At 38.6% G+C, this 19004-nt stretch overlaps 2 protein-coding genes across 3 annotated transcripts in view; one reads left to right on the top strand and one right to left on the bottom strand.

The window, feature by feature from the left end:
* LOC121318500 (LARGE xylosyl- and glucuronyltransferase 1) overlaps nucleotides 1-6178 on the top strand; it is an 82329-nt gene extending 76151 nt beyond the window's left edge. For both annotated transcript variants that reach the window (XM_041255233.1, XM_041255232.1), the window contains exons 12-15: nucleotides 308-586; nucleotides 1957-2103; nucleotides 3278-3473; nucleotides 4113-6178. In XM_041255233.1, coding sequence (XP_041111167.1) covers nucleotides 308-586; nucleotides 1957-2103; nucleotides 3278-3473; nucleotides 4113-4310 — 820 coding nt within the window. In that variant the 3' untranslated portion in view covers nucleotides 4311-6178. The remainder of the gene's footprint in view (nucleotides 1-307; nucleotides 587-1956; nucleotides 2104-3277; nucleotides 3474-4112) is intronic.
* A 1433-nt stretch (nucleotides 6179-7611) lies between these two features.
* On the bottom strand, nucleotides 7612-18689 carry LOC121317829 (stimulated by retinoic acid gene 8 protein homolog). The gene is made up of 9 exons (XM_041253930.1): nucleotides 18492-18689; nucleotides 17641-17716; nucleotides 16861-16942; nucleotides 15523-15675; nucleotides 14875-15154; nucleotides 8919-8980; nucleotides 8757-8793; nucleotides 8381-8551; nucleotides 7612-7965 (listed from the first exon to the last, which is right to left on the bottom strand). Exons 1-9 carry the CDS (start codon nucleotides 18687-18689, stop codon nucleotides 7891-7893), a joined length of 1134 nt encoding a protein of 377 aa, XP_041109864.1. The 3' UTR covers nucleotides 7612-7890.
* Nucleotides 18690-19004: the final 315 nt, after the last annotated feature.

Below are 19004 nucleotides of genomic sequence, written 5' to 3'. Positions count from 1 at the left end.
TTTATCGTAAGGCCTTGGGAGCAAGCGGGGGATATACATGTTTGTTGATGACACAAATTATTCCATCTACTGTAAATCGCTAATTTGAATATACTTTACCATATACTTTACGATTGTCTACTTTGCTTACCTAATAGGCCTTAAATACCATTTATCAAACTATTCTTTGCCATTTGTTATTCTATACTGTACGTTATATTGATGGCCCTAATTTTGAATTTACTGACAGCCTTGTGATTGAAAAGCTTTTTAGATGACTTTTCTAAAAAGCCCTTGCTGTGTTAATAAACCCAAGTCCCCTCGGCAGGCTGCAGATGCTTGAGGCGATCTGCAAGCACTGGGAGGGCCCCATCAGCCTGGCCCTGTACCTGTCGGATGCCGAGGCCCAGCAGTTCCTGCGATACGCTCAGGGCTCGGAGGTGCTGATGGGAAGGGCGAATGTGGGCTACCACATCGTTTACAAGGAGGGACAGTTTTACCCTGTCAACCTGCTGCGCAACGTAGCTATGAAGCACGTCAACACTACGTACATGTTCCTGTCTGACATCGACTTCCTGCCCATGTACGGGCTGTACGAGTACCTCAGGTATGTTTCACTGTAATGTGTTTCTAGCCCTGCAGGGCAATGTTTAGTTTAAATTTGTGAATCATAAGACAAATGCATTACATTGAATGAAATGTTTATTCACAATGTGGGATTAGCAAATTGAACTTTTCCCTCAATTTTTGCACACAATCCTTTAGGAGACCCTGTAAATAGCTCTATGGTATACTTCTAGTGTTATCTGAAATGGTTGTTAATCGTAAAACTAAACATTCAACATTAAGAATATCAAAAAAGTATTTTTCAGTGTAACATGACATTGACAAAGACTTCTCAGCAAACAGTTGTTCCCAGTCAGTTGTATTTTCTAGGGGTGTACCAATTATTCAGATATGCAACTTCTATCTTTTCAAGTTTTTAGAGCCAAGTGGTATTCACTAAAACTTAAAGAAATATATTTGTTGACTAATTATGATGCTGAAATCTTTGTTGAATCCTTTTAAAACTACAATATAATAAAAAAACACTGCAGTTATTTCATAATAACATTGCATTAATAGCAAACAGCAGCTGTTTGTTTTATCAAGGTATGCACCAAAATGTAGTTTGCACCATTTTTGGTGAAACAAACTAGAAATGTTAAGTAAAATGCAACTCAAAGTTATTTTAATGACCTAAATGGGTGTGTAGTTGTTTGGTTCTTGTTTTGTAAGATGAAAGGTTACATTTTTCTTTACTAGAAATCACATCAGAAATCAACCAATCACTGTGATGTAGTTGCCAAAATTCAAATACATCTTGTCCTGTGCACACCTATTTCCACTAAAAACAAAACAAAAACATCACACACATACCTGGTACCTTTGTAAAAAGGATCATTCTATTAACTTCAATCTTTCTTTAAATTTTGAGTAACTTGATACTAGTTTCAATGAAGAAAATATTAACGTAATTCCAACTAGAAAAGCACTTTTGTTTTTAATAAATAGTCTCATCCTTGACTCACCACCTGTAGGATTACACATATTATTTAGGGGCAGTGGTGGTTGATTCTTTGCCCAACCATTTCATGACAGGAGTTTAGTTTTAAAGCTTTTCCCGAGTACAATCTTCATTTATGTGATTTATAATGTTAATATGTTGTGTGCAGGGTGACTATTGTATAATGTATATACTGTATGAGATTACACCACACACACAATGTATTAACTTAAACGAAAAAAAAAATCTAATTGGATTTTGGTTTAATGACTGTGATCAATCTGTTCCCTTCTGCTACAGGAGCAGAAAAGGCCTATAGTGGAATAGCGACACTCCAGATGTCATATTGAATGTATATTCATCTCCTGCTGTGTGACAGTTCTGTCTATGTTTCTGTGCATATTTTATGATTCTGAACTTCTTTTCTACAGGAAGTCAGTTGTACAGCTGGATATGGCCAACACCAAGAAAGCTTTGATAGTGCCAGCATTTGAGACCCTGAGATACCGCCTGTCCTTCCCAAAGTCCAAGGCAGAGCTGCTGACACAGCTGGATATGGGAACCCTCTTCACGTTCAGGTAAAGGCAGCCAGGCTCGAATGACATTTCCACAGAGCGAGGCCGTGCATTGGAGAAGGTGTTGAGAGCTCTGTGATTTACAGTGGGAGCGGAGCGTTGTATGTAGTGCCGCTCCATTGAGAGTGTACCTTGTGTTCTTAACCCCACATGAATAGAATGTTGTTCCTACTGATAGTAGCAGATGTGGTGGAAGGAGCTAATCATTTTTCAAGAAGACAGCTTATGTACAGCAGGGATGTATTGTGTCGTTTACATTGGCTTGGGATTCAGATCCCTGGTGACGGCTATAATTAGGTGTATGCTTGTCTTTATGTATGTAGTTACATATAGAGGTAGATTCATAGTTGCTGCAACATCGTTGGTTTACACGTTTTTAGTTCTAGTTTTGACATTATCGAACAACCCCCTGCTGGCCAAACTGTGCATGGCAGTGTCTCTCTGTAGACATTTTGCGTGTCATCTTCTACGTACCCTCCAGTTTTCACAATGCTCTGAAAATGTTGTATGAATCACCCTGTATATAGATAACTACTTATTCGATTGTGAATAAACTGCTTAAAACTTTCTATAGCACATTGAGAGCAGCGTGATCTAGGGATGTATGAAATGTGTCTGTATGTCACAGTTAAGTCTACTGAACCTCTTGTTAATTTAGAATGACTTGGATTTCTTGAAATGATTTTAGCACAAGTTACAGGGAGTATCAGAATCTAGGCTGTGGGCTTCATGTTATAGTCAAGGCCCTGTATTTATTTATTTATTTAAATAAAATTTCCTGGGAATGTATCAGTGTTTATTAAAAAATGTAAACAAGTGAAAATTAATTTCTCGGTTTCCCAGGTAAATATGTACAATGTAATGTAAATGCTTGAGTGGGACAAATTTTGGGTGAACATCAGTAAAACCAAACTATAGCTTTTGTAAAACCTTGGAATTTTTCTGTAAAAATCTATCAAAACAGAGAACAAAGGGCCTATATATTTACATTTTGGATATACTTTCGGCCGTGGTGATCTTTGCATGTTACTGATTGGACTAATTTATATAATATACAGCTGTGGAGGGGGATCTGTGTCACCTACTTCTGTTACAGACCCTGTATCTTTTGCAGTGTTCAGCTTATTGGCATTCCTGATCATACTAAACTATTGTTTTTGGTCCCTTAACCCCACAGGTACCACGTGTGGACAAAAGGTCACGCACCCACAAACTTTGCCAAGTGGCGCACGGCCACCACGCCCTACAGAGTGCAGTGGGAGGCAGATTTCGAGCCCTATGTGGTGGTGAGGCGGAACTGCCCCGAGTACGACCGCAGGTTTGTGGGCTTTGGCTGGAACAAGGTGGCTCACATCATGGAGCTAGATGCACAGGTACCTTCCACTCACTCAGCCCTCCAAACTGAGATTAATTTGTTGAAGCAGTGATCCTCAAATGTATCCTCAAATGTACATATATGGCCATGACCAAATGTGTGCCTGCAGGACCAGAGTGCTGTGCCTGCAACACTATCCAACATAATCTGGAACACTGATGTATTTGCAAGGGAACTAAAGGCATTACAATCTATTGCACTGTGATGGCAGTCTCTTCTAATGCCATTTGATAAATCAATATTTAGTTTTGATAATTTATTTTGCGTTTCGGTTAAATTATATTTATATTTATATATATCATATTTTTATGAAAAAAACACATTTGCTGGTGAATTTCCTACTTGTATAATGTCTTGGTTTAAGATCTTCTCTCCTAAAATGCTGACAGGTTATTAACCTGACAGATCTCAGCAGTAATGTCTTGTAGCTATTATAATAGAAAGATTGTATTTTAAGTAAAGCTATTTAATTCTACCAAGTCTAAATGCTAATGCCTTCAGTGTTATTGTGTCCTAGGTCCGTTAATAATCTTGGCTTCCAATCTCTTTTCACTATCCCACCAACCTAACTGACAGTACATAAGAATGCAGGATCCCAGCACAGTATCATTGATTTTTTTATTGTTCTCCGCCGCAGGAGTACGAGTTTGTGGTCCTGCCCAATGCTTACATGATCCACATGCCTCACGCTCCCAGCTTTGACATCACCAAGTTCCGCTCTAACAAGCAGTACCGCGTCTGCCTCAAGACCCTGAAGGAGGAGTTCCAGCAGAACATGTCCCGTCGCTATGGCTTTGCCGCCCTCAAGTACATGACAGCTGAAGACAACAGCTAGTGCCCCGCGGGATACCTGGCCTCCCCTCCCTGACTGTTACAGTGGGGCCGGGGGAAGGGGCTCAGACTTCTTTCAGAGCTGCATGAAGGTACAAGAGACAGCTGAGTGTGAAGGGAAGATGTGGGGACATGCTGACCCCAAGAAGTAAGCAGAGGGTGGGATGGAGACTAGTTCAGTCTCCCACAAACAGCCTACACACACCCGACAACAAACTTCAGTGCTCCCCAACGAAGAGGAACTGGAATCAAAGACCATAGGGGGTGTTGAGGCAGAGGTATTCCTCTATAAAGTTTAAGAACTTGCTCTGTTTGATCAAAGCCATCTGTGGCAAAAACAGCCTGAATATTTGGTGGCCAGTGTTTGGATCAGTCAAATTTTGCACTGGCTCAAGCTCACTGTTGTATCTGCATTAGATTTCTTCTCATGAAGTCTGACTCGAATATTAGCCTTAAGAGAAATGGAAAGTAAATAATTCCCAAACATCCCAGTCAGTAGTCAGTAACTTATCAACTCTAAATCCTGTTGAAATCCCTAGCCTAACTGGTAGTTTTGTCCTGCTTCATTGATTGCAGTTTGTATAGGGAAGCTGCTTTTCCCAGTTTTTAGAGTTGAGAAACGTGAGGTAGACTTGCTGCCTACTAGATAGAGCTATCCTTTATAAAAGTTTACTGCTTTATTCCAAGTTTTCAGAAAGCATGGTAAAGAAAAGAGAAGTATGGTACGGCACAATAAAAATGCATACTAATCAGCAAATTCCTATGAATGTAATGTGGTAAACATTTGGAAGGGTAAGGCACCACTGTATTCTAATGGATTTGAAGCCCCAGCTCAGCCAATGATACTGCTGTTTGACAGAGATGATCATACTCAGTCCCCCGCCATCCACCCTTGTGTTGTGCTGGCCATTAGGTGACTATGTTCAAACTGTAATTCAGCTCTGCAGTAGACAACTGGACCTTCTAGTTTCTGAATGGACAGCGTGTCTCTAAACAGGGGAAAGATGCAGATTACAAATTTATCCAATCCACTTCTGAAAAAGGAACATCGTCCCACCATTAGGTGGAGCAAGTCGCAGTTCAATGATGTCCCCTAAAATACAGACAGTGTTACCTAATCCAAGACAATGGACAATGCCTAGCAGTGTTGATGCTGATTTCATAAGCTATTCAAGACTGGAACGTAATATTTTGTTGCTTTTTTTTTTTTTTTTTTTTTTTTTTTTTTTTTGCTGTCACAGGAGGCTTAATCTGCTCCTATCTCATTACTTGTGAGTATTCTTTTAAGTGTTTACAGTTGTTTAAAAATATTTAAAATAAAATTAAAGAAATGGCCTCACAAGCTTCAACTCATGAGTTATTTAAAGGGCTGGTTTCACAAACTTTGATTAGCAGTAATTGTGGACTAGCTTATCTAAGTTAACATTAGGTAGTTCAAGATTACTGCTAATCAGGGTCTGCAAACATTCTGCAAATAATTCATGATTTGAAAAGCATGGGTTAAGGGCCCTATAAGTAAAAAGTAAAAACTGCACCACCCATGTTTGGAAAGTGGGAATTTGGCTGCCAGTGTCATCAAGGACCACCAAACTTCACAGAAGTTTACTCCTGAGTCTGGTCTGTCCTTTTTAAAATATGATTGGCCCTTATATGGTCAATCAACCACCAGAGGTGTGGCCTGCTGGCTGACAAGGATCGGTTCCGATAGACACAGCCAAACTTGCACATTTTAGTTCTGAATTAGGCTTCATTTTTTAAAATTTTGACAAGAGACCTGTGTGTGTGTGTGTGTGAGAATGTGAGTAAACAAGGGTCAGAATGTGTCAATGTTTAGGACAGTGTTACTAGACATGCTGCTACCTAAATAAAAATAAAATGAAAGAAAAGTTTCCTTTTTATTGTCTTCACTTACATACATATAAACCGCTACACATAACTAAAAGTAATATGCATATCCACAAGAAACACACTTGTACTGCATACATTTTGCAAGAGCAAACATGCCTACTGAGACAATTTGAAAAGTCATGTTTTTAATTTAGGAAAAATGTGAAGCCACTTCCATGGCACTAAAGCAATCAGCAGCAGGTAAGTACAATAAATGTTGTAATTTTCAAAATACAGCACAACCAGATGCTAGTATTAAAACAAAAATAAAGGATGATAAATCCTTTGACAACAGACCCACCAAATACTCATTCAATAGGTGTGCTAGATTCAAAATAATATTCATCACTACATATGTCAGGTGTTAACACTGGAAATTTCCAGTCATTGAATAAAACAAGTCATTTTAATAACCTGTGAAAGCTTAGGGTCCCGTTTCAAATGAGGAAGTCGCTTCTAAACCTAAACAAACTGAGATCAAGTGACTAGTCCAAGGGCACAAGCTGAATCAAGTGACGGGTCTCCTGGCTCTAACTAGAACAAAGTAAACTCCCAAATGGAAGACAACATTTAACTATTCACAAAGTTTGTTTCAGAGTGATTCAAAGGTCCTTTTCATAAAAAATGTTGTAACATTTTAATGTTAATTCTAACTACCGTTTTCAGCTAAATGTTTGCTTCGGACCGTATACTACATGTGGCATAGATATAAAATGCTAGATATGGGACACACCATGTTGCAGAATGTAAAGCACGTGGCCATCTTAGTGGTGGGGTGGGGTGGGGTGGGGGGGGGGGGGGCAGGGGTCAATCAGTGAAAGATAGGACTGGAGAGAGTGGACCTCGTTCATGATAAAAATAGCAAAAACAATGTAGCACATATAAATTTAATGTAGAAATATTAACTTATGAGTAGCTAGTTTTTATTGTCTAGGTGAAACCCACAAATTTGATTTGGTAGTAGTGAAACTTAGGGGACACGGTTCTATGCATTACATATCATCATCTGATTATCCATCGTCAGACCTGGCATCCAGACTATTAATACTGTAATAAATTACTCAAATTGACAGAAATATTTCAGTCCTGATAAAATCAATTTTGCATATAATTTAAAAATAAATCTGAAATTACAGAAAATTTAAATAAGAAAGGAGCACTGTATAAATAAAAACAAAAAGAACCTACATATCAAAATATTTTAATTAACAAGACCTGAATGTAGGTTTATTTGAAAATTACTAAATTGTATTAATGTGTTATTTACTTGTTAAGAATATATATATTCAGCCAGTGAACTTAGTCACAGAATGCCATAACATTTTAGAACGAAGAAACAAAGGTAGTCAACCGCTTCCAGTGGGTTTATCTCATTTTGGAGATAACCATACAACATGGAGTAACATGCCACATTTTCATCTACACCTTGAAACCAGCATTTGTAACATTTTTGTTTTAATTACTATTTAAATGAATTCACTAACCTCCAATAATTCCATGAGTGTGTCATTTATCCACAGCTATCATATTCGACCAATATATCTTTCTACTGCAGGCTGAGGTTTAAAACCTGCCTCGTCCTTCGCATTGGACGTTAATCATCATAAAAGGTAAACTATTAGATAAAACAAACCAAACATTACAATTACATCTACAGTTTTTACTCAAACTATTAATAAAGCTTGTTTCACAGGGGTTCAAAGGTCTTCATCATCAAATGTTTCCGTGCATCTGAGAAAAACGGTCTCATAGTCCACATACAAGGACAACTCCTGCAATAATGACATAAAATGAAGAGGTTTTGAGAGGGAAACAGTTAGTCACTGCCAAGAAACTACTCGGAACAATAATGTAATTAGTTTTTTTGTTATATTGTTGTATTCCTATCAGTATATTTGACTTGACATCGTACTTTAGAGCTGTGAATGTTTTACATGCTCTGCATTGAACAGCTATGCATTTTAATATACTTTCTAATTCACTAAATACCTGCAAGTTCGTCTTCACCGTGATACAAGGACTCTACAGTCCACATGAAAACCTTTAGGATTCACACAGTACAGTTGGTACAGAGATGGTTTTCAGCTTCATGCAGGATTAGAGTCCACACTGACCATGACTGCTTATCACAATATATTTTGTCTCATAGATCATGTAATAGCAAACAGTCCACCCTCACCCCCCTACCTGGGAGACATCAGGCTCCATATGCAACCTGGACTTTACAAAACCTAGAATCTGTCTGTAAAGCTCAGTCAGCTCCTCAATAGTTTTACGATTTCTGGAACCAAACACTGGGCTGAAAGCAAAGGAAATAAAAATATCAGTATTTTTAAGAAATGAGGGCGGTGGGTGCTTCTGTTAGCAGTATGGAACTGAGACATTCCAAATGGTGGATTTTGTTGTTCTGTGACTTATCAAAACAACGATTAGGTTGTAAATCAAAATGGGGGCTAATGGGGACAGGAGTTTGTAATTTAATCAATAGCGTGTTGTTTTTGTTTGGGTGACAATTAGTTGTTTTATACAAGTGTGTAGACTTTAAATTAGTCTCTTGATTGACTTCCCACATAAGATTTGTGTTAATTTTATTAAGAGGTCTTTATTTTTACTGAAAAGGCCAATTAAAAGAAAATCGATTATAAAATGTGACACAAGCTGTTTTTGATGAAAATGAGAGACTGTTCAAGTGAAAGTCTGCTAGTGAAAATTATTGTGAATTAACCTGTCTCCAGAGACGGAAGCCATTTCCTTCTGAACCACATCATAAGCATCCTGTAACAGCTCCTACAAAACCAGTAACAACACAGAATGAAGCAGACAGATAACACAATGGGATCACTTTTTGGTTGTTTGTTCCAGTGAAACACTGTTTTCACTATTTGTACAAGGGGTAATAAAATGTAAATGTTATAAAACTAGCTAATAACATATGTCCCCAGTTTAGGATGAGAGCAATATACAGGTTCCCAACATCTCTAAACAGATATGAGAGCAAAATGCACATACTACTTGCTTTACAGCTGGAGCCTTCATAGACAAAATAAAACTTGGTTTCAGTGAAAACAATATTTAGTTCTTCAAATGTACACATAATCTAAACAAATTCAGAAATAAGCTTTCATCCCAACTGCAGCCCCGTAGAACCATTAACAGAAACACGTATCTCTTCAAACCTCGTCCTGATGAAATAATTACATTTTGTATTGTAATGAGACAATTCATATGAAATCATGCCAGATTCATGTAGACTGCAAGCTCTAAAAATTATATAAGATAATTCAAGAAAACGTGTTTAATACAAGCATTTAGTGAGCATTAGCCACTAATTAATAAACCAAAGTACACAATTTCTAGTAGTTTAATAAACAATCATTATAAAAAACAAAAGCACTTAAGCAATTTCAAATACTTGTTCATGACAAAGGTAACTGGCACCTTTACAATAAGTCTGTAAACATGTATATTCATTGACTGAAAACCATAACAGTAATTAAGTTGCATTATAGCCAAAAGATAATTATTTCCAACATCTGTTGAAGAACAGCATTTTTGCAACACAGCACATGATGTTCAAGACAAAGGAGTTGGATCCGCGTTTAAGCAAAGCACTTCCAGCAAACTACAGAACAGTAGCAAAGAAATATAGAATTCCAAAATTCACAATCAGCAAATTCAACTGAAAGGCTTGAAAGAAGTGGACGCCCAGAGAAAATTACGGGTACAGTCTAATACAGTACATTATACTGTACAGTATAAACTGAGCAGCTAAAAAAATATCCAAGCTTAACAGCCAAGGACTTAAAGATTTAGAAGCATCAGGCATAATTGTGCACGGAAAAACTGTATAAAAGCATCTGAACATAGAAGAGATGCACATAGACCATGCTGCAATTTAAAGAAAATTCATTAAAAAAAAAAAAAAACTGTCCAAGGTTTGCTGAGAAATATAAACAGGAATCTGAAGCATTCGTCAACAAAATTATCTGGTCCGATAAAACTAAAATAGAATTACAAAGCCCAATTATACCATCTGCTCATGGGCTGACTGGCAGATGGTTTATCTTCCAACACAACAATGACCCAAAGCATACAGCTAAGTCAACGCTGACATTTTGGAAGAAAACAAAGATAAGTTCTGGAATGGCCTTCACAATCACCAGATCTTAACAGAAATGCTTTGGACTGATTTGAAAAAAGCTGTAGCCAAGAATTGTGTATCCAATCTGTCTGAGCTGAAGGAAATATGCAAGACAGAATGGGCCAAGATATCACCACCAAAATGTAAAATACTGGTTAAGAATTACAGTATCATGGGGGTGCTCCCGAGTGGTGAATCTGGTAAAGGCACACTGTGCAGAATGCGTCCTACATCCTGGAGGTCGCCGTTTCTATTTCAGGCTATTCCACTGCTGACCATGAACAGGAGTTCTCAAGGGACCGCGCACAATTGGGCAAGCGCTGCCCGGGGCAGGGGGGGGGGACGACTTAGGTCGGCCAGGGTGTCCTCGGCTCACCGCGTACCAGCAACCCCTGTAGAATGGCCAGGTGCCTGCAGGCCTGCCTGTAAGTTGCCCAGGGCTGCGTGGTCCTCCAACGCTGTAGTTCTGAGCTGACTGCACGGAGGGTCTGCAGAGTGAAAAGAAGCGGATGGCTGACGGTACAAGTTTCGGAGGTCACGTGTGTCCGTCTTCGTCCCTCCCGAGTCAGAGTAGGGGGTCTCAGCAGTGAGCCTGGTTGTAATAAACAGTAATTGTTCTTACAAAATAAGATAAGAAAATAAGAAAAATAATTGCCAATTCCAAAGAAAAAAAAAGAAAAAAAAGAATTACAGTATCATAAAATAACTACGCTTGTTTTTTGATAAACATTATTTATGGTATAATGAGTATAGGGGGCCAATATTTTGGTCTGCGACTCAGATGTTTAACCTTTCTACTGTAAATATCGTCTTGCCGTGCACTTTTCTGTATACTGTTTATGGCGTATTAATTTAGACATAAGTACTGATAAAAACAAAAAGAGACAGCACACAATGTAAAAGGTAGGCAACCACTATACTGGTAGGCTCTTATAATGCTCCTCTCTGCATTTATAATACTGACAAGCTCCCTAGGGTCTTTCATAATCTTCACCTGCAGTTGAACACTCAATAATGATGTGTTTAAGAAGCCTGGATTGCTAAAGCAAAGCTTCATTATCTCCTGCTGGCTTGTACAAAGTAGACTAAAGTCAAGTATCTAGGAGCTGTGCTCTCAGTCACTTTCTTACAGAAAACAGTTACTGAAAGTCAAATTCTACCTACTATTGCTCATTAGTCCATTTTTGCTTCTACAGGTGCCATTTTCTAAAGAGAACAATGTCCCAGAGCACCAGAAATTAGTCATGCCTAACACACAATGTATTATTTCAAGTCACTGAGTGTTCACTATATTAACTCCTGAACAGCCAGCTAGACTGCCCCTTCATGTACATAATTTAGACTTAACAGTCCAGTCTACTTTATTTAACCTGATTTCAGGGAGGCTAAATTCACAAGAGTTGATATGTTTTTGTTATCTTGCCGTTTGATTTGAAATACTTATGGCACTAAATTAACATAGTCCCGGTAAAATATAACAGCTGCTGCAATTGTCTGCCACAGAACCACAGACTGTAAACTAACCAGAAGCATGGATTTGCATCATATAGTATCTCAAATCAGGAAAAAGTACACAACAGATCTGATTGTGTAGTTAATATTATAAGTAAGGTATAAACCATGATGGGCTACGCGGTTCCCATAAATATACAAATTCCTGGGTGGTGATTAGATCCGCGGCGAAGCCAAGTATCTTTAACCACTGAGGTGTGCGTTTATTTCAAGGGAACCACAAGGCTCAAAGTGGTTTATATTGTTTACCAAAAGACTATTTCAAAGTTAATTGTCATTTGAGGGAAGAAAAGAAAAAAAGAAAATTCTATTGAACAATTTAAAAAGCCATAATAAAAAGGTATATTTTTATAAGAGATTTAAAAACATCAACAGAAGGAGCCTCTCAGTGCAATAGAAGAGTATTCCACAGACGTAGCGCATAGAAGGAAAACGCCTGATCACCCACTGATTGCACCCTAGTTTTTTGGAACACATAATAGTTTTTGCATCGCAGATCTCAAGGCATGTACGGGGGCATGAAAGGTTAATAAACTGGGGCCAAATTATTTAAAGCTTTATAGGTAAGCAAGACAATTTTAAAATCAATTCTATACCTCGCCAGTAACCAGTCGAGAAAGACAGGACTTCACTCCCGCTAACAGCCCATTGCAATAGTCAATGCGAGACGTAATAAAAGCATGAACCAATTTCTCAGTGTCCACAGCATTAAGGGAAGATCTTAAGTCGTGCAATGTTACTAAGATGGTAAAAAGAAATCGTTTTTAACATGAGCCTCACAAGATAATACCAAGTCAAAAATCACACCAAGATCTGGGGCTTCTGAGGTGCAGCTTACTTCAACCCTGCCAATTTTTAAGCTGACACTATCAACTTTGCGAAACTGTAAAGAACCACCAATTAACATCACTTCAGGTTGTAGGAAATTATATTGCATCCAAGATTTAATGCTAGACAAGCAATCGTGAAGAATAGAAATATCGATGCTTGTTTCTGGTTTGGCCTGCAAGTATATGTGTTTTTCAGCATAACAATGAAAATTAATTCCATGGCTGCAAATTATTTGGCCAAGAGGTAAAAGATAAATGCTAAAAAGGAGAGGTCCCAGCACAGATCCCTGTGGAACACCAGTTGACACCAGCATTGTGTTAGATCTGGCACCATCCATTGCCACAAACTGCCTTCTACCAGATAGATAGGATCGAACCACTGGAGTGCAATACCAGAGATCCTAACATAATTCTCAAGACAGCCCAGCAAAACCTCATGATCAACAGTATCAAATGCTGCACTCAGATCAAGAATGACAAGAATATTAATAAGGCCAGAGTCAGCAGCTTTCAAAAGGTCATTTTCCACATTCTCCAGAGCCGTCTCTGTACTATGTTTGGCTCTAAAACCTGACAAATAATTTATAAAGGTCGTTCGACATCAGGCGATTTGGAAGTTGACCAGCCACAACTAGCTCTAAGATTTTTGACAGAAATGGTAAATTAGAGATTGGCCTATAGTTATTGGGCAAATCTTTATCCAGGTTTGTGTTTTTTTTTAACAAGGGGGTGACCGCAGCAGTTTTAAAAGGAGACGGAACGACTCCTGATCTGAGTGAGTTATAAGGGCAGAAAGCAAACTTAAGCAAAACATTTGGAAAAGGGTCAAGAGGCATGTTGTGGATTTGGATTTCATTACTAGCTGGTTTATATTGGAAAAGGAAACTGCAGCTAAATCAGTAAGGGTATGGCCTAAACAAGAAGGAGAAGTGATTGGGCCAGCAATATCAATGGAGAGTAGTAATTGGCATCTGATGTTTGCAATTCTATCCTGAAAGAATTCACCAAAGGCATTGCACTGTTGTGTAGAAACAGATGGATTTGATTGCTGGCTGTAACATCTTGTATTCAGTATTTTTTTTTAAGTTTCACTTGTTAAAAATAACCTGCACATTTCCATTTATTGTGAAGTTTTGCATTGAAAGCGGCATATGAAAAGTTGAGGATGGAGCACAAGCTGCCAAAGTGGATTGTCTCGGCGGAGCTTCAAATGCTGCGATGGAGTCTGACCGGATTTTGGGGCGAGTTTGAAGATAAAATTGAACTCCACTCTTTTCTGTACTGCAGCATTAGAATAACTTAGCAAACGCTTTCAGATTGATGGCCAGTTAGACACAATATTTCCCTTGGGCCAGGTTAAGATGAAGATCAAACCAGATCTTGTGTATCAATTCGACCGTGGTGTCCGGTGAAAATGCTTCAGATTCCTGTAGGCACTTCAAATCGAGGTTGGTAATGCGGAGGTGGGTGTTTGGCCTTTTGGCTTGTATGACAGGAAGACGTTATTGTTGGTCTTAAACTCGCTGTCAACATAGATGTTAAATTATTCTACTGTTAAAAAATAAATGTATTCAAGCTCTCAGTGTTAAGAAATAGGAGACTGAAAATTGGTCACCAGTTTTTTTTTTTTTTTTTTTTCAGGTGGACTAACAGTATTCACTGTGAAAGTTGGTATTGTACCAGTTCTCTGAGTCTCATCTCCAAATATATTTATGAAAGTGGGTGGAATGCCCCTCATTTTGTGGGAGTGGTACAGGAAAGTGAGTTCCTGTATCACACACATGTACATCTAGTCTGCTGTGTGCAGACCATGCCTTCACTTCTCAAAATACACTAGCAGCTCTTCTGCTACAGACAATAACAATACTACAACAAATTAAACCCACCAGTTTCGATGGAAATATATTTATGCACGGTCATGAGATGCTGTTTAACCAATCAGAGGTTGTTATTTTTCCAAGCCGTTTCATACATTTTACAATATTCTACACAATATTTTTCCAAGCTGTTTCATACAATTTACAATATTCTGAAGCCAGTGCATGCCAAGTATTAATGAAAATTTAGGATTTTTGAAATTGGTTACTGGTCAGGGTTAATTAATGCAGCACTGCAGCCCTTATCTTAATTAATGCACCCCTGCTACTGTCTACTGCACCAGCAAGTCAAAACTGAAACTTCATTCCTGTGTTTGTTACCTCCTCGAAGGTTGATCCTGAGGATCCTGAGGCCCCCTGGCTCTTGATCTCTGAGGAGTCAAGCTGCCCCTCCCAGTAAGGGAGCTCCATATCAGAACTTTGCCAAGTTGAGGCGGCCTGCTCCTGACTGCAGCTCTGGAACACTGCCTTCCTGTCCCCCGGCAGGGTGCCCCACAGTCCTGAGATGGCCTCTGACACAACCGGGAGGTCGGTCTGCTCTGGAGTCAGCACTCCTTTCCTCACCAGCAGGTCCAGTGTCTGCTTATAGAAGTACAGGTAACTGCAGAGACAGTGAGACAAAGAAACTCAACACCACAGGGACTGAAGGTACACTGATTCTCAGGCAAGCCCTCACTTTTAGGCAACATTTCAATGTTTATTTATCATCTATTAGATAATAAACTACTTGGCACAGTAATTCATTTTTCAGTAATACATTAAAAGAGCTGTTTCTAGTAGTGTTAGAATGAAACCTCACTTTCTGTGATATTTTATGTGGCTCTGGAGCACTATAGCTGCCTTTGCGCTCCCACTGGTTAGGGAGTAAAATGATTGTAAAGGGGGCTTCAGCAGTGAGGGGGCATGATTTGTACTAAAGTACAACTCAAGAACAGAACTACATTATTTGCTATCAACTTTTGTACTTACCCCTCAAATTCTATGATGGATGGAGAGGAGGTAATTGGGGACTGAAAGGGGGTCAAATCCCCATTGCTGTCCAAGATTTCCCTGTCATCGTTCCTCAGTGGATCTGCTGTGGCAGAACCCTTTTCAATAACCAGCTTTACTGTGGATTTAGGGCTGAGGATAACATTAACCATATTATAATCATTCTAATAATAAACATAATAGACTGCACTATAACTATGATTATCACTGTCACTCCTACGTGCGTTCTCTGGAGTATTTGAATCTAGATTATGTTGACCTACTTATTCAAAAGACTGCGATTGATTTGTCTATGCAGGAATCCTTGCATGTACCCTCATCCCAAAAACAGGTTAAACAGGTTTGAGAACCCCACATGATAAGAACGTTCTACTGTGCAAATTCTTTAGGTTCTCAGAATTTAGCTTATGGTGACCTACTGTACTTAAGCCAATTTTGTTTTGGTTGTACCCAAACATTATATTTTACTGCTACCTTTAGAAAACAGTTGTACAGCACTGGTAAATACACTCCCAATAATAATAACAAAGTTTAGCCAAATAACATATTTCATGGCTTCAAAACAGGCCACGCCAGTTGTTACTTACAGGGATTAGAGAGTTGTTCTGTAACATTTTGAAATGAAAACAAAAAGAATATTATAGCTGTGGCTCCTGTGGTGGTGCTGGGATAGCAGCATGGCTTGAATTCCCAATCAGTAAGCAGGATTTGTTGTATCCCTTTTATGTGTTTTAAAACAATAAATGCTTTTATCAATAGTTTTAGTTCTTGGATGTGTCTGCAAATTTTTCAACAAGTGCTGTGTTCATAATTTGTATTCTTATGGCATAACTGCTTTTACTTGTACATTTAATCAGGCTTGGCTGACAATAGAGCTGTAATGTATGGGAAGCAGTGTTCTGATGGACGATGAAGTGTTATGGGAATCTATTCAATTGTGATTACAACTATTTCAAAATGGATAAAAACAGACTCAACACATTGAGTTGTTACTTAAAACATTTCTGATTCATCTGATATCCGTTCAGAATGCCATTGCAAATCACCTCAATGCCACTGATTGGCAACCACATCTTTGTAATTACAGAATACTAAACGGAGCAATATACTGGCTTATTTGTTGAATCCAATTTTCTGACATATTCAGTTTCAGCTGAAATTACACATGATTCAGTTTAAATATCAAAGGATGACATCAGAGATGTTGCAATATCCTTTTTTAAAGTCTACAATTTTGATCATGTCAAAATACAGCTTGGGGTCAGACTAATATTGCACTGCCCTCTAGTGGGTGGTGAAAATAACTGACAACACTACCTGCAGTCAGAATAAAGACTCATGTACTCCCGCCTCACTTCCTCCAAACTGCACGGGCCCCCATCATCCAGCTGGAACACCTCTGGGAGCAGAAAAATACATTAAACATTTAGTTAAAATGCAAGAAAGAGATGAGGATTTACAAAATCTGAAAGTGCTGACAATGTCAGACAGCTATCCCTGTGTCAGGTGTGAATGCAAAATGTACCCTTCTTCAGACTTTCCAAGTATTTAAAGGAAGCCCTTATAAATGCAATGTGTCAGTGCTGGTACTGTTTTTTAGGGGTAAACATCTTCACAACTGTTATACTCCAGGTGCTATAGTAAGATGAATAAGTAGAAATCTTTAGAAGAACACAAAACTATTTAATCAAGACAGAATTTAGACAGAAAGGCCATCAATTAAAAACATATCTTGGTGCCACTTTACCTTCTTCCATAAGGCAGTCCCCACTCCCCACAGGCAATGTGCATTTATTATCTCTGGCTGGGGATGTATATCCCTGACATGAGGGATGAAATGGGTCTTGTATGTTTTACATATATTTAGAGAACTGCTTATCTAATGATAATACTTAGATGGAATGAGTGTGACTAACGTTTATTGTCTGCCCCATAACCCACCAGATAATGAAATTAGTGATCCAAATATACTGTGTATAAAGTGTTTAATAAAATAAAGCTGTGCCGAGCTAAAACAGCAATATATACTCAACCCACTGTACTATGTTTGCTGATGCTTTTGTCTCCCATCTCACTTCTTTACATAACTTTACTGACCTTTCAGCCTCAATAACCTGCTGAGCCTTCTCTCCTGCTGCTGCATGTAGCTCGCTGCTCTGCGCAGAACCTGCCACTGAGACATCCAATGGGAAGAGACTACTGACTGCGCTCTTCAACCTATCTATTTTAGATACCAATTTAAAATTGTTTATTTTTTTTATTTTTATAACGTTGGGTAAAAAAAAAATAAAGGTGTAATAGCCAATACTCTAAAAACACATCTCTCATTAGTTCATCCACTGGGTTAGAAACTCAAACTAATCCTGGGTTTCAGAACTACCTATAATTAAGTACTTTCTTGAAATAATCAGGAAAGCTGGAGTCTGTATGATGACCTGCATGAATAACTAGTATAGTAAACCTATAGACTCACCTGATCATTTCAATATCATACCTAAACAAGGTAAGTTCTGAACTCCAGGACTGGGTGCGGGACTAGTTTGAGTTTCTAACCCTGATAACAACATTTGCTCAAATCCATTATTGTTTTGCTATAGTTTCACTTTGACTCAGATGGAGCCCATTTTCTCTGTCCCAGTGCTTTAAGTGTACTGCCTGTCCTTTATTACAGTTAACATGAGCATTCCATGTGGCACATAGGAAACCCTGTGGCATTTTATAACCTGTAATGTAAATGGGAAGATTAATTCAGATTTCTACCCTTCCGTAAGGAAGTAAATGAAACAAATCTGGAAAACAAGCTAATCAGCAAAACAACATAACTTGTGGGTATGGCAAATCATATTAAAAAAAACCACTGCAAACATGGTAAATGCATATTATAACAATGCGTAAACTGCTAAATTACCGTGGTAAACGTATGTAAGGCAAGAGGGAGTCGAATGTACCTTTGTGGGTGCCTTGTTCGCGACGGGGCAGACCACTTCCCTCAAGTTGTCAAACAGCCCTGCAAGGGTTGCCCGGTGACGCGCCTGCAGGAGGCGGCGCCGCTCACGCTGGGCATCCTCTAGCTGCAAATGTGCCCCACAGGCGCCTCCATCACACCCACACCTGAGCTGACTGGAATCACTGGCTGAGCACTCCATCACTGCTCTACACTGCAGCCACACAGGGAAGACACTTATTTGGAAATGTTTTAAGTACTGTATATGGCTTCTAACAGCTTAGTAGGGGATGATTTACTGTTGGTCATCTGGTCTTGGTATAAAGATTATTATATTTAAATTGATTAGCTTATTACAGTAATTTTTAGTGAGTCATTACTGCTTAAATTGACCAAATTCTGCAGAAATCTGTCCTCAGTTTTTAGTTTATGATACATTACATACACATCATGGAGAAAAGGATTCTAGGGTAAGTGTTGTGTTCAACCAAGAACTGTGCAATTCATGCTCTACATG

The sequence above is a fragment of the Polyodon spathula genome, chromosome 7 (genome assembly GCF_017654505.1).
Source record: "Polyodon spathula isolate WHYD16114869_AA chromosome 7, ASM1765450v1, whole genome shotgun sequence".
NCBI classification, from domain to species: domain Eukaryota; kingdom Metazoa; phylum Chordata; class Actinopteri; order Acipenseriformes; family Polyodontidae; genus Polyodon; species Polyodon spathula.
Note: the sequence above shows the minus strand (reverse complement) of the source record. Positions and strands in the feature narration are given on the sequence as shown.

What these genes read in the sequence shown, in the direction of transcription:
- LOC121317829 (XM_041253930.1), bottom strand. Translation starts at nt 18,689, where the DNA reads ATGGAGTGCTCAGCCAGTGATTCCAGTCAGCTCAGGTGTGGGTGTGAT. An exon ending in GCTTCCGTCTCTGGAGACAG is followed by an intron (nt 8,794 to 8,918) that starts GTTAATTCACAA and finishes GTAAAAATAAAG; the next exon opens with ACCTCTTAATAAAATTAACA. An exon ending in TGGAGCCTGATGTCTCCCAG is followed by an intron (nt 7,966 to 8,380) that starts GTAGGGGGGTGA and finishes TCATTATTGCAG; the next exon opens with GAGTTGTCCTTGTATGTGGA.